General features: G+C 37.1%; 1 protein-coding gene across 1 annotated transcript in view; it reads left to right on the forward strand.

Annotated features, from left to right (window-relative positions):
• Window positions 1–15561, forward strand: part of FAT4 (FAT atypical cadherin 4) — a 365853-nt gene that overhangs the window by 312985 nt on the left and 37307 nt on the right. The window contains exons 10-11 of the mRNA XM_073603673.1: window positions 3707–3811; window positions 13054–13361. Of these exons, the coding sequence (XP_073459774.1) occupies window positions 3707–3811; window positions 13054–13361 (413 nt within the window). The remainder of the gene's footprint in view (window positions 1–3706; window positions 3812–13053; window positions 13362–15561) is intronic.

Raw genomic sequence — 15561 nt, forward strand, 5'->3', positions numbered from 1 at the left:
CTCCTCAGATTAAATTGGTGTGGCCTACATTTGTGTTTATGTTTATGGAAAGGAAGAAAGAGCTTCAGAATCAATGCATCTGTTGGTGCTGGTGGACAAGGCAGGTGGACAGGTTTTGAAATCAATCCAATAAGTAGTACCCCTGAAGAATGTGTGTGCAGGACTTGAAAATGGAATTGCATTCTGTTTGAAAACATCCAGGATAAGCATAAAATGTAATTTTTCTTCCAGTGCCAGATATTATGGTCCAAAAAATGTTGTAACCATTGCCAACACTCATTTACAGTTTGTATCCATTGCTTGTATTACTCATAATGGATTCACATTCTCATCAGTGGCAGAATCTAAGTGCTATCAGGTTAAATCAAACTGAAACCAGACCATGGACTTTTTAAACTCCTGGTATTCATCTAGCAGCCAGCTCCTCTATATTGCAGTGCAGTTCAGCTATCCTGGGCAGCTTAGGCTGTAGCTACACTATTGCATATAGCTTAAACATCTTGTTTATAGTGCAATTACTCTATATAGTCTGTGCTTATAATGCATGTAATTGGAAACCATCATGACTAAGTGAGTCAGACAGTCCCAGCTGCCTGCGAGTGAGCCAGGGGTCAAACTGTCCTGGTATTTATATAGACCAGAAAGTAAAATGAATATTAATATATAGCTCTTCATTATCTGTGCACGCTTATGCATTAGTCTGTATAGCTGAACTATTCCGTGATCAACATGAAGTTTTACCATATTTAGTTGCTAAAATCTCTGTAGATGAAAGTATTTGACAGATCTGAACCATACTCCTTCAAACATTCCCTGTCCACTTCATGATTCAGTTTGATTGCCTGCAAATTTCTTAACATGTGGAATTGTCATTATCTTATAAACTGGACTTAGGATGGAAATCCACACTTAAAATGTGGCTTTTTGAGCAGGAACAAATCTAGTGATCACATTCTTTTGGTGAAGGTTTAAATGTAAATGTATTTTCCCTTTTGTTCATTTTGTAATACATTTTTTATAGATGGAAACGCATGTGTTAGTATCAATTTATAAAAAATCATGTAAATTAGATAGCTAAGTAAAATGCAGCTGAAGCCTATAGGTGCACTTATACTGTATACGAAAGGTTTTGGGTGGATGCCTGATATTTTGGCTCCATCCATCTGAATTAAATCTCCACAGTAATAAAGCTAAGTAACATAATCAGTGCTGTGTTGAGAGTGGAGCCAGGAACTCCAGTAAAGAAATCTCCTTCTGGTGCCTTAGACTGGCAAAAATACTGATTGGCTGCTACAGGTCAAAAGAGGGAGTCTTGTTGTCATAGAGTAGTTGGGTAGGTCTCAGGCCAGGGCCTCTCCCCTAAACCAGCAGGCAATTTTATGATGGATTTATATTTAAGGTAGCAAGTTGTTTCTCCACATAATATATACATTTTTCTTTCTTTATTGCTGTTTTGCTGATGTGTTTGACTTCATTTACGTTTAAAGCACAGCTTCAGACAAAACTTTTTTTTCTTATTGGATAAAATAGGAAAGGGCTAGAGTCTCTGCCAGATTGTTGCTGTGCCCATTGGGGAGATTTTCTTGTGGTCACTAGGGCAAGACGTGAGCAATATCTGTTCAATTAAGGCAGAGACAATAATAAAACATGTTTTTTAAATGTGGGAAAGGGTTTTTTTTTTGTTCTGTTTGTGGCCACACTTAAGAATTCTTGCCTCTTTCTAGCCCTAGGGCAGGGCATAAGTTAAATACATGGACACAGGAGGCAATAAGAACCTTAAAGAGGTTTTGGCTGGAACTGGGCTTTATGTTAAAGCGTTACTAAACCCGGGAATATGAAAATAGTTCATCTACCCCCCCCCCCCCACTGTGCCCACAGCTTATAAATCTTTTTACATTAAAATACTGCCACTATATACCTTTTTGGATGATCTGTATACCATGGTTACATGATAAACTGCACAGTTTCTCCAGTGCTGAGAGTTCAGGAAGGAGGAGATTTCCACTGCAGCCTGTATACACGCCCACATGTGTGATGTCAATCATGTGACCTGGCTATCTCTGAGAACAAGTGACTATTCTCTCCAGCATAAAGACACATGTGCAGGTCGGCTACTCTACCTGTGTTAGCTGGCCTTCCCCAGACAGTGCAAGGGGGGGGGGGGGTGGAGGATCTATGCATACAGGATAAAACAGCCTTTTTACACAATGCAGAGGATTATTGGTTATATCACATATGACAGTTTTTTTTTTGTTACTTTTATAAGACTACTATGTTAGGTTAATCATTCCTTCCACCACCCATGCAGGACAAATCCATCACAATAAGAAGTCCTACTATTAGGTTCTCTAAAACTTACCAAAACAATAAACTCAAGCAAAATTCACTCACATAATTGGACAGATATGTTTTCTTTCTGTCATCCCAGGGTGACATCTCTTTTTAGCTCTGCATACCATCCAATAATGGCATGCTCTACTTTAGATTGCACCTTTTTCTTTGGATTCAGAGGTGTTGCAAAGTCAACCATTGCCTGTTAGGATATAAGGATATACAGTATTAACCTGTATTTTTTTCTTAATTGAAATGTATGAGATTTTTTATAAAACTGTGGACCAGAATATACCTGTTTGTTTTCATTTTGCATAATTTCATAATTTCAATGTTAACAGCAAGTCTAAAACATTGTGGAAGATTTTCTAAAGCAGTAAGGCTAGGTTCACATTTCTGCGCGTGGGTTCATGTGCGGGAATCACAACTATTCCTGCACCCACAACCACCCGCACCCGCAGTGAAAACGCCCTGCTCTGTGAAAGCACGCATGTAAAATCACAATGCGTGTGCAAAAGATGAATGGGGCAAAAAGACCATGTGATTTCTCTGCAGCTACCTTTTTGAAAAGGAGCATGCACCTTTTTTGCGGAAACGCAGGTACGACAGCCCATTCATTTGAATGGGCTGCCGTACCCGCGCATACGCGGTCCACAAAAACGCATAGGTGTGAACTCAGCGTAAGGAATGAGTGATTAGCAAAGTGAATGTTTAACTTGTATACCCGATCATGTGCAATAGTATTAAAAAGCAGGAATTTTTTGCATATTGTGTTGTATGATTAAAGTGAACACAGCTTCACATTTTTCACTAAGCTAAGGGAACATTCACTTTACTAAAGGCATACTTATAAATAAGTGAATGTGACATTCACCAAAAATTTACCTTAGGTAAATCTACCTGGTGTATGTGTTTAAAAGTACAGTAGTTGATATACCTGCAGTGAATGTTTGGTGAATGTTAAATTCACTTTATACAATTGTCCCCAAATAAACATTCTCTACTCCTTTAGTGATAAGCCTTTATGCTGCATAGATGCTTTTTGTTCAGGTACTAAAAAATTTAGATACTTCAAAATAGAATAATACAGTACTGTAGGTGTTTATTGCTATCTTCCTAAATACCATATATCAGTGTATATAATATATACAATATACCAAATACAAGTGGCTGTAGTGTATTAACTGGAACCCTTCAACTGAAATGTGACTTCCTAAATTGCAATCATAGTTCTTATGATGAATTCGCTCAGTAGACTTACCTTGACCAGTAACTGTATAGCATTATGTTACATTTCTGAATGTGCAGGACTTTTAAACTGCATTATATGATGTATTTTTTGATAAACTCAATTATGATTGTTTTTTTTTGATAGGTAAACTGTGTGAATCTGCTATTAATTATTGTGAATGCAACCCTTGTTTTAATGGCGGATCTTGCCAAAGTGGAGTAGATGGATATTACTGTCATTGTCCTTTTGGTGAGTAGATATACTTTCAGTTATTACTTTGATTGAATCATGATACTTCAGTCTAAACTAAATTAAAGTGCATCGATTTGAAAAAGTGTAAATGGCCTGGCTGGAAGACTTGTGAGACAGTGCATCATAAAATTGGACTAGATCTCCTTTCATCAAATATTAAAGTATAATTCAGATCTGTATTAGGACATGTTTATGGCTGAGAAACTATAGCATTTGCTGTTGTTGAGAAAAGATGACCTTTTGGACACCTGTCTAATCTGATCAAAGCTTTTTAACTGAAGACGTGGTTGATTGGCTTACACAGAAATTGATGTTCAACCCCATCCTAAGAGTGTTTTGAGATACCTGGAAACAACTTACTATCTTTATTAGACTTTTGTGCATACTCAGGTGGAGTGAGGAAACAGACTCTAAGGCTGAGTTCACACTATAGAACACAGCGGCTCACAGCAGGAGTCTGACGTGTCTCCATTCACTGTAATTTTGGGCAGAATTCGGACCTGAAATGAACCAAAAAATGCACAGGGCTCCTATGCAAGTCTCACCGGAGCCGCTTCTGAGAGAGAGAGGTGGTCACAATTTCCTGCTATACAAATTGGTAATAGTGTGAACCCAGCCTAAAACACAGCCTAAAACTAGTTCAGTAACATCTTTATGGTTCAATATATTCCATAGGTTTTAGGCATATCATATCACTCAAAAGAATTTTTTTTTAGTCTTATGATTGACTCCTAAAGAATATATATTCCAATACAATGAGATTATCTGAAAATGTGTCAAATTATTACATGCTAATCACGTTAATGTGAAAGTTAGGACCAAAAGTACATGATATTTGATGCAAATGTTCTGTCACTTAAAAAATCACATCACCACACCACACATAGCTTCATCCTAATTATGCAATAAAACATATTTGACCTTAGTAAACAACTCAAAATTGGCCTTGTTAACTTCACTTGGCTTCAATTACAGTATATAAATTCACCTGGTATGCACAAAATGGATTAAAACATATAAGCCGTAAAATAATACAATGGTCGTGATCGCACTTCCAAATCTCATCCAAATATACTTCACTTTACAGGAACAAAAACCTATGAAGTCACATAGTTTCTCTATCACCTTTACTAGAGCTCATCCTTAATTTTGAATAATACAGACTTGGAACCAGAATATTTGTAAAGTGCCAATAGGATCGGCTTTTGGAAAGAAAACAGCTGAGAAAGTTAAAGAGAGATGTCTTTAAATAATTAGAACTATGTCTTCATACATCTTGGAAGACACAGTCTGGTAAATCACTTCTTTCCATTCCCCTGAAAGCCAGAGATATATATTCTCATGAAGCAGTTACCTCATAACCGTTGGTGTGTGCTTCCAGCCTTTCTGTGTGCATACAACCCTATTTATCAGTGTGGTCATCAGAGCTTTTTGGAAGAATGAAGGGAAAGGCAGTTAATTAGTTATCTTGACATTGTTGTCGAGGCCTAAGAGAAACAAAGGACATTGCTCTGAATAAGTCATCATTTAAGACAAGAAGCCAAATATAGATATAGAAAGCAAAAGATATGTTTATGACATGTCCACGTAAGAATAACTGCACAGTTGGAAACGTTTCATTCCTACTGTGTCTGAATTTGCATGTAGAAAAATCATAGTTTTAAAACAAGTGTAAACGCTTAGATTTCACAGTTTTTTGTACATATCCTTATATTGGCCATCTACCATGCAGTTTTCCAAGCCAATGCAACAAAGACATTTAATATCATTTGCAATAATTAATTCCTTATTGGTTGTTAAAAAGGAAACAATGGAAAACTTCCAAAATGTATATTGTTAGAGCTCTGCTATTGCACTAGGAGAAATTTGTATACACGTTCAAATAAATCAGACTGAGGACTTATAGCCAATACACGTTTGGGGACTGCTTCAGAATGAAGTTTAGATCATACTTGGAGAAAGATGTTGCTTGGATATTCCTTGCTGTGGTCCAGAATTGATGTGAAAACACCTTGGCCAGTTGTTATTTGCTCATTTTCTACCATGTCTTATTTATCATTTCTTCGTTTGTGATACCAAACCATGATGACTTTCAGCAATTTCTGTATCCAATAAGAGGAACCTTAAAGAGCAATTCTCTCTATAGTGTGTCCACTAAGCGTAATTTCTGTCTGCTGCTTCGTTCCTTTGCTATCAGCATGAATCAATTCTGACAAATTTTCTTGACACCAAGAGAAAAAAACTGACAGGGGAGGAACCTCCAACTGATTGACAGCTTCAAGCTGTTCTTGTGTGCTGTGTGAAGGGGGGGGGCTGTCCTTTCCCTCCAATCAGCCCTCAGAGCTCTCCTCACTGAGCTCTGCAGAATGTAAATTCGGCTCTCCGACCCTTTTTCTGACAGCTCAGACCAGCTTTATAATTTCTACTAATGTAGAAGATTGTTTAATTTCTGTGTATTACCTCAGACTAGTAACTTCACTGGGTATACAGTATATGAGGGTTTATAACCGCTTTAAGCTTAAAGTAAGCCTGTAAGTACCTGGGCAACTCAAACCAAATACAATAATAATTAAGCAAAAATGCATAAGCCAAAGCCTTTTTAAATAAAATAACATTTGAAAGAGATCAGTTTGTCCAGAGCTATAATCTGCTGAAATAAAATACAGTATCAACTTCTCCTGAGTAGCTTGACCCCATACACTTCACTTCCCTAGTCTTTCTCTTAGTCCTTTAATGTGATAGACATCCTCACTGGCCACTAGATGGGTTATTTTAATACAATTTCAGCTAATTGTATTTCCAGATCTACTAATTATTTGACATGGTGCTTTGATAAAGGGTAACTTTTGATTATATGTTTTTAATATACAGTGCCTTGAAAAAGTATTCATACCCCTTGACATTTTCCACATTTTGTCATGTTACAACCAAAAATGTAAATATGTTTTTTATTGGGATTTTATGTGATAGACCAACACAAAGTGGCACATAATTGTGAAGTTGAAGGAAAATGATAAATGGTTTTCAAAATGTTTTACAAATAAATGTATGAAAAGCGTGGCGTGCATTTGTATTCAGCCCCCCTGAGTCAATACTTTGTAGAACCACCTTTTGCTGCAATTACAGCTGCAAGTCTTTTTGTAGATGTCTCTACCAGCTTTGCACATCTAGAGAGTGAAATTATTGCCCATTCGTCTTGCAAAATAGTTCAAGCTCTGTCAGATTGGATGGAGAGCGTCTGTGAACAGCAATTTTCAAAATCACACACGTAGGTTGTTCTTGATGGACTTGTGTCTTTTTTCAACTTTGCCTATGTAACTATGTAATATTCCCCGTTCTGCTGGACAGGTTTTTTTTAGGGTTTTCTGTCATGCTATTTTTTTTACTATCTTTTGGTATCTATATATTATTGTAGTTCATATTGTTGTGACAATACTGTATCTATTTTGATACTTGAATCTTTTTAGATTTCTTTAGTTTTTCTTAGGATGTTTATTGCTTCCATGTAGCATTTGTGAATATTGGCATATCCATTGCTGCATTTTTTATTTTACTTTAGCATATTATCTCCTATACCTCGGTTTTCTGTTTTCTGTTTTTTGTTTGTTTTTTGTTTCTTTCAACTTTTGTTGTATAGTTGATTGGCCCCGTGTCTTCCAGATACTCTTATATATATATCTGTGTCTATCTTTTTTTATATATATTCAGATATATGTTTATAAGAGTTTAAAAGAGGACTTTTCTTTTGTTGGATCCGTGATTTGATTGTATACACGTATATATATTCATATATGGTTCATTTTTGTAACATGATTTTTTCTTTACGTGTATCTTTTTTGAGTGCCTTCCTACAATTGATATATATATATATATATATATATATATATATATATATATATATATATATTCTAATTTTTTGATTTGGTGGTTACTTTTTGTGTCTTTTTTTCGGTCCAACTCATTGTCCTCTTAATACATTGCATATATTTTGTTTCTTTGTTTTGGTTTTGTATTCATTTTTGAATTATTTTTGAATTTCTATTTTTAAATTTTTCCAAGTACTTTTGAGGGGTTTTATTATGCTATATATATTTATATGTATATTTATATTTCTCCTTTGTCCTTTGTCTTATTTTCATTATGTCATTACTTTTTGGTATAGGTTTTTTTCACACTTTGTGATTCAATGATTTTATCTGGTGTTTCTAATTGCTATACATCTTGGTCAGCCAATCAAGCCTGGCTCTTTTTTTGCATAATTTTCGGGTTGAGCTTTTAAATAGCTCAGATTTGGGGCTATATTTGTGTTGTGAACAAGCACGAGTTATCCATGTGAAACACATCTACAAATATTCCTGTAACGTCCTTTGGCACTCTGTCAATAAAGAAATCATTCTACAGAAGTTGTTCCTTCCATGGTGTGTGACCAATTTTTCCCTTTTCTTTAATTACTATTGACGGTGGTGAGCCCAGGCCAGCACCCATGAGGAATTCTTTATCCACAGTCTGAGCGGTGTTACACTCTTTCTGAATTTTCAAGTCTTGCTATAGATTCTCAATTGGATTTAGGTCTGGACTTTGACTGGGCCATTCTAACACATGAATATGCTTTGATCGAAACCATTACATTGTAGATCTGGCTGTATGCTTAGGGTCGTTGTCCTGCTGGCAGGTGAACCTCCACCCTAGTCTCAAGTCTTTTGCAGACTCTAACAGGTTTTCATTTAAGTTTGCCCTGTATTGGCTCCATCCATCTTCCCATCAACTCCAGCTTCCCTGTCCCTGCTGAAGAAAACTGAAGAAAAGCATCCCCACAACATGTTGCTGTCACCACCATGTTTCACAGTGGGGATGGTGTGTTTAGGGGGATGTGCAGTGTTAGTTTTCTGCCACACATAGCGTTTTGCTTTTAGGCCAAAAAGTTAAATTTTGGTCTCATCTGACCAGAGCGCCTTCTTCCACATGTTTGCTGTGTCCCCCACATGGCTTCTTGCAAACTGTAAACGGGACTTCTTATGGCTTTCTTTCAACAATGGCTTTCTTCTTGCCACTCTTCCATAAAGACCAGATTTGTGGAGCGCATTACTAATAGTTGTCCTGTGGACAGATTCTTTCACCTGAGCTGTGGATCTCTGCAGCTCCTCCAGAGTTAGGTGGACGACCATGTCTTGGTAGCTTTGCAGTTGCGTCATACTCTTTCCATTTTCGGATGATGGATTGAACAGTGCTCCGTGAGATGTTCAAAGCTTGGGACATTTTTTTATAACCTAACCCTGCTTTAAACTTTTCCACCACTTTATCCCTGACCTGTCTGTGTGTTCCTTGGCCTTCGTGATGCTGTTTGTTCACTAAGGTTCTCTAACAAACCTCTTAGGGCTTCACAGAACAGCTATATTTATACTCAGATGAAATTGCACACAGGTGAACTCTATTTACTAATTAGGTGACTTCTGAAGGCAATTGGTTCAACTAGATTTTAGTTAGGGGTATCAGAGTAAAGAGGGCTGAATACAAATGCACACCACACTTTTCAGATATTTATTTATAAAAAAAAATTTAATTGAAAACCATTTATCATTTTCCTTCCACTTCACAATTATGTGCCACTTTGTGTTGGTCTATCACATAAAATCCCAATAAAATACATTTACATTTTTGGTTGTAACATGACAAAATGTGGAAAATGTCAAGGGGTATGAATACTTTTTCAAGGCACTGTATGTTTAGTTTTATTTGTACAGGTTTGCGAGGTTTTTTTATGTAATGGAAAAACAAAAAATGCTGATGGTAAACGTTACATGATGATGATAAACTTTAGATTTCTCCGGCTTTCAACAAGGCTGTCTCATGAAAAATACACATTTTACCTCCATGGTGTAAATCTCAAACCACCTCTCCTCCTCACCAATTAATAACTGATGACCTGATATCTGTGCTGAAACAGTCAAGCTAAAACACAACAATACAAAATAAAGAATTAATAATACTACTGAAAATAAAATTGACTACTGTATGAACTAAATAATACATTGTTATGGTGGAGCGATATTATTGTTTGATTTATGTTGTTACGGTTTGATTCATACTCTACATTTTAAGCCCATTGCACACAGGGCTGTCCACTTGCAGTATGTCCCTCCCCTCAATCTTAATGCACCCAGGAGGGACAAATGCAGCATCCTGCCCCACTGCAGCCAACCTATCACATTATGGCAAGCTGCAGCTGAACACTGCAGCAAGTGGTACCAGTGTTTAGGGCCCTGTCCATTCAGGGATGAAGGTCCGGAACACATGAAACCCTAGAATTATGTGTAAATGCATCTTTTATTCAATGTTTAAAAAAAAAAAATTTTTTTTTTTTTTTTGCTGGTATTGCTCTCCTATTATTAAATAAATTCAATGGAGTAGACATATGTATCGATTATGGACCTGAAAATAAGCAATTTTGCCTAAGCCCCAGTTCACACAGGGGCGGCACGACTTGCAGGTCGCCTCACCGAGGCGACCTGCACACGACTTCCACGGCGACTTGCAAAACGACTTCTGTATAGAAGTCTATGCAAGTCGCCTCAAGTCGCCCCCACACTAGTACAGGAACCTTTTTCTAAGTCGGAGCGACTTGCGTTGCTCCTATTAGAACGGTTCCATAGTACAGAATGGGAGGCGACTTGTCAGATGGCTAGGTCGCCTGACAAGTCGTCCCTGTGTGAACCGGCACTAAATGTTCTCCACAGCAGTAATGCAATCCAGGCGATATCTGGATTTACTAATTTAACAGAATACAACATATTTGTTAAAATAGCTGCTATTTTTGATACTGCGTGGTAGCAGCTATTTATTTTTGATACTGCGCCGTATTACTTTACTTTCTTGTTACTTATTTGTTAAAATAGGCCTATGAAAACAGTTAACACCCTCTCTGCTTAATTAGATTTCAGCCCAGTAAAGGAAGTGTTTATTTTTCATTCACACTTAAAAATCAAATGTTTTTAGTGGAAAGCTCACATTTTCCATGCAATGTGACTTTATTAGGAATGGACTTTTGCTCCAATACAAGTTAGCACCAAGTATGTCCAAACTGAAAAAGGTTATAAAATAAGTGCATGATGTCAGAAATGTCCATTTTATGTTTTAACTACTATCTGTTGCCATCAACATTTACAAAGAAGTAAAGAAACGTGCATTCTCGTTAAAGATAAGCCAGGACTCTACATATCCAGATGACCTTACTTTTTAACTAGGTTATTTCATACACTTCACTAAAATTTATAAGAACAGGATTTAGGGTTTAATGAGGCTGTATAAGAGGTAAGCCAAATTCCCCCATTTTTTTATATATATCATTAAATCATAGGTTTTGTCTCTTTGGATAACACACTAAAGAAGAGATCAGGCACAGCAAGTTCACATGAAAAATGAAGCAACTTCATCTTTCTAAAATACCTCAATTGGTTTCCATGTGAAAGCAAGCTTAAAAAACAGAAGGAATGAAAGACAGAATATGATTAATGAAGTGCAGGAAGCTACATTTGACTACATTTGCAATGGAAGAAAAACATTAACAAATACCTGCATAATGAGGCCATCTCTTGTACTCATTTTGTATTCTCTACCTGGGTCTAGGCTCTAAACTTTTGTTTGGTGATTCGCTTTAGCTCATCCTGGTAAAAATGTTAGGATAATAAAATACTGAGTTCTAGAAATGGTACATAGTGCTAAATCTACAAATTAGACATTTATGTCTTGAATGTAAAATGATTGCAAAAAAAAAAAAAAATAGTGAACGGCATATTCTAGCTTCAAACTTTTGACAAAGCTGTGAATGTATGTAAGTTTGAAAACTTGCCAGCTGTGCATAGTAGTACTGTAGTTTAAAGAAATTCAGACCTTTTTATTCGATATTAGCATTCAGTTTTTTAGTAATCTGTTCAATAGCTTTATATGTGGTTGAGCACTAAGCTGGCTAAGGATAGAGAGCATGATCTGTGCAAGCTATACGGTAAAACTAGGTCTTTGTTAGTTAGAGTACTTAGAGAGAGGGTAGTGTTGATTGATTCATGAACCTAGGGGCCTTTAGGATAAGGGACAGCTAATGGGGTCACACGCAGAAAAAAACACCAGACAGAAATTTTAACTGGCTAAAGTTAACTGGTTAACATGGTTGTAAACTTCTGATATGAAAAGTGATCAAGGCATACCCCTCTATAGTGTGTACTTGCCTCAATCCAAAGCTTCCACTTCTATCTGCATGAGTCACTTCCGACAGGTTACGTCGACACCACAGAATCTCATGATATGGCCTGCCCTTTCTCCAGCACACAGAAGGTGATTGGCAGCCTCGACTTTGGATATTTTCCTATGAGATTGTGTAGCGGGGGATGTGTCCTTTCTCTCTAATCAAGTTTCAGATTACACTCAGCTCCCTGCCCAATGATGTGCAGTGTGTGACATCTGATCCACACCTTCTGCCTTCTGGAGCTGAGAAACAGCCATTGATCTGGGTGTTTTGGAAAGCTGTAGTGAAGAGAGGCTGCAGATAACCAGTTACAACTTACGTAGGAGGATTTGTTTCATCTCTGTGTATCATCTGAGGCTAGTCACTTCACTGGGTATATATAGGGATTTTCAGACATTTTACTTTAATTGTATTACAAATACTCTCTACTTTACATTAGTAGCCAGTTTGGATGTTTCTTGAGCTGAAACTCTAATTAAGTGTTTGAATTTATTAGGTCTTAATTTTATATTGTATGACTATACATGCGTATGTGGCTTAGTAAATCTGTGGTCAAATGTTTCTCTCTGTCAGCATATAAGCATATTTAGGTACAATTAGTCATGTCCCAATGAACTGTTCCCCTAAAATCATTTTTATTGGTATTTCACTGTGTATAAATATATTAGCTGTTTGAAGTAAGAAGAATAGAAGGTAATATCCTAAACTGGCAAATTCATTCAAGACTTGGCTTTTTATGTATGTATGTGAATAGTGCCAAGTGTAGTGCTTTGATTAGTCCTAACCTAGATTTGTTATACATAAAGTAATTTGTTAGGGTTCTAGCTGTTATTCATTATTTATTGTGTCATACGGTCCTCTGAATAATACAGGTATATTTTACAGACACATATTTTATTAAAGTATATTGGATAGCCATTCATAGCACTTGCCATAGTAGCTTACAAACATAGACATGCTGTTTAATATCAGTCTTTTCTTTTTATCCTCCTTTGCTGTATAGGTGTCTTTGGAAAACACTGTGAATTAAATAGTTATGGATTTGAGGAGCTTTCGTACATGGAGTTTCCCAGTCTGGACCCAAACAATAATTACATTTATATGAAATTTTCTACCATCAAACCCAATGCGTTGCTACTGTACAGTTACGATAACCAGACTGGTGATACAGCTGAATTCCTTGCTTTGGAAATTGTAGAAGAGAGGATGAGGTTTTCCTACAACTTGGGCAGTGGAACATACAAGCTAACCACAATGAAGAAAGTTTCAGATGGACATTTCCATACGGTGATTGCACGCAGAGCTGGAATGGTAAGGACTTTTTTTCTATTGTCATTTCACAGAATTTAGTAGACAAATATATTGCATGCACTGTGAGCATGTGGCTTTGTGTTACTTTACTTTTGCTGTATACGTTGTTAGTTTTAGTTGCATAATGTGTGATTGTTTCACATATTACACTTCTGTGTTGATAATCTACTATGATAAAGTTGTACATTTGCTCAGTTTTCTAAAGCAATATAAATAACATCTTTGACAATTATGTCTGGTCTGATGACCACCTTGCATGCATAGTTACCCAATAACAATGAATCTAATGAGAATTGACAATGTATTGCCAGTGTTAGCAGTCACTTGTAGTGCCTCCAAGGTGGCTGAGGCACAGTCTCTGATAAAAGAGCAGGGGATGGTACTTATAGCCTCTTTCCTGGCTCTGATCAAGTAGATCAGGGTTTTTCAGTATTCAGGTTTGAGGTTTATTAACATTTTGGATTGACTGAGAGCACTGTAGTTGTTCAATAATGAAATGAATCCTCAAAATACAACTTGACTAATTGTGCACACAGTGCTCTCGGTCAATGCAAAATGTTAATAAACATCAAATCTGAATATTTAAGAAAGTAAAAGTGAGGTTTTGGCTTTCTTAAGAGAATATAATTGTGTGCACAATTATTGGGCAACTATTATGCCCCGTACACACGGTCGGATTTTCCGACGGAAAATGTTCAATGGGAGCTTTTTGTCGGAAATTCCAACCGTGTGTAGGCTCCATCAGACATTTTCCATCGGAATTTCCGACACACAAAATTTGAGATCTGGATCTCAAATTTTCCGACATCAAAATTATGTTGTTGGAAATTCCGATCGTGTGTACACAATTCCGACGCACAAAGTTCCACGCATGCTCGGAATCAAGCAGAAGCGCCGCACTGGCTATTGAACTTCATTTTTCTCTGCTCGTCGTACATGTTGTACGTTACTGCGTTCTTGACGTTCGCAATTTCCAACCAACTTTGTGTGACCGTGTGTATGCAAGACAAGTTTGAGCCAACATCCGTCGGAAAAAATCCATGAATTTTGTTGTCGGAATGTCTGATCAATATCCGATCATGTGTACAGGGCATTAGTGTGCAGAATTATTATGCACCTAAATGAAAAACCCAAATTTTCCCATCTCACTTGTTTATTTTCATTTGTTAAAGTGAGAATAATAGACAAACATTTCTGACATTTAAAAAAAAAAAATGAGTGACCAATATAGCGACCTTTCTTTTCAATAACAGTCATAAGCCTACTGTTCATTGAGTCTGTCAGTTTCTTGATCTGTTGACAATCAACTTTTTGTGCAGCAGCAACCACCGCCTTGCAGACACTGTTCAGAGAGGTGTACTGTTTTTCTTCACCATAGGGTTTAGGTCAGGTGAGGAATTGGGCCATGTCATTATTCTTTCATCTTTAAGTCCTTTACTGGCTAGCCATGCAGTGGAGTACTTCGATGCATGCGATGGAGCATTGTCCTGCATAAATATCATGGTCTTCTTGAAAGATGCAGACTTTTTCCTGTACCACTTCTTGGCGAAAGTGTATTCTAAAAACTGGCAGTAGGTTTGGGAGTTGATTTTGAGGCCATCTTCAACCCGAAAAGGTCATCTTTAATAATACGAGCCCATACCAGTACCCCACCTCCACCTTGCTGTCATCTGAGTCGAAGTGAAGCTCTATGCCCATTACTGATCCAGCCACAGGCCCATCCATCTGGTCCGTCAAGAGTCGCTCTCATCTCATCAGTCCATAAAACCTTGGAAAAATCTGTCTTCAGATATTTCTTGGCCCAGTCTTGACCTTTCAACTTATGTTCAGTGGTAGTCGGGTTTCAGCCTTCCTTACCTTGACCATTTCTCTGAGAGAACTGAACACCTTGTACTTCTGGGCACTCCAGGTAGGTTTCAGTTCTGTAATATGACAGCACTGGAGGATAATGGGCTCTTGGTAGCTTCACGTTTGAGTCTTTCTTCAATCTTTGGCAGTTGATTTGCGTCTTTTTTTCCAACAGGTTTCTTGTGAATCTGTTGACTATTTGCAACAAAACGTTTTGATGGTTCTGTGATCATGCCCCAGTATCTTGGCAATTTCAAGAGTGCTGCATCCCTCTGAAAGACTTTTTACAATTTTTGACTTTTCTGAGTCAGTTAAATCTCTTTTTTGGCCCATTTTGCCTGAGGAAAAGAAG

The sequence above is a fragment of the Aquarana catesbeiana genome, linkage group LG01 (assembly GCF_042186555.1).
Source record: "Aquarana catesbeiana isolate 2022-GZ linkage group LG01, ASM4218655v1, whole genome shotgun sequence".
In the NCBI taxonomy this organism is placed as follows: domain Eukaryota; kingdom Metazoa; phylum Chordata; class Amphibia; order Anura; family Ranidae; genus Aquarana; species Aquarana catesbeiana.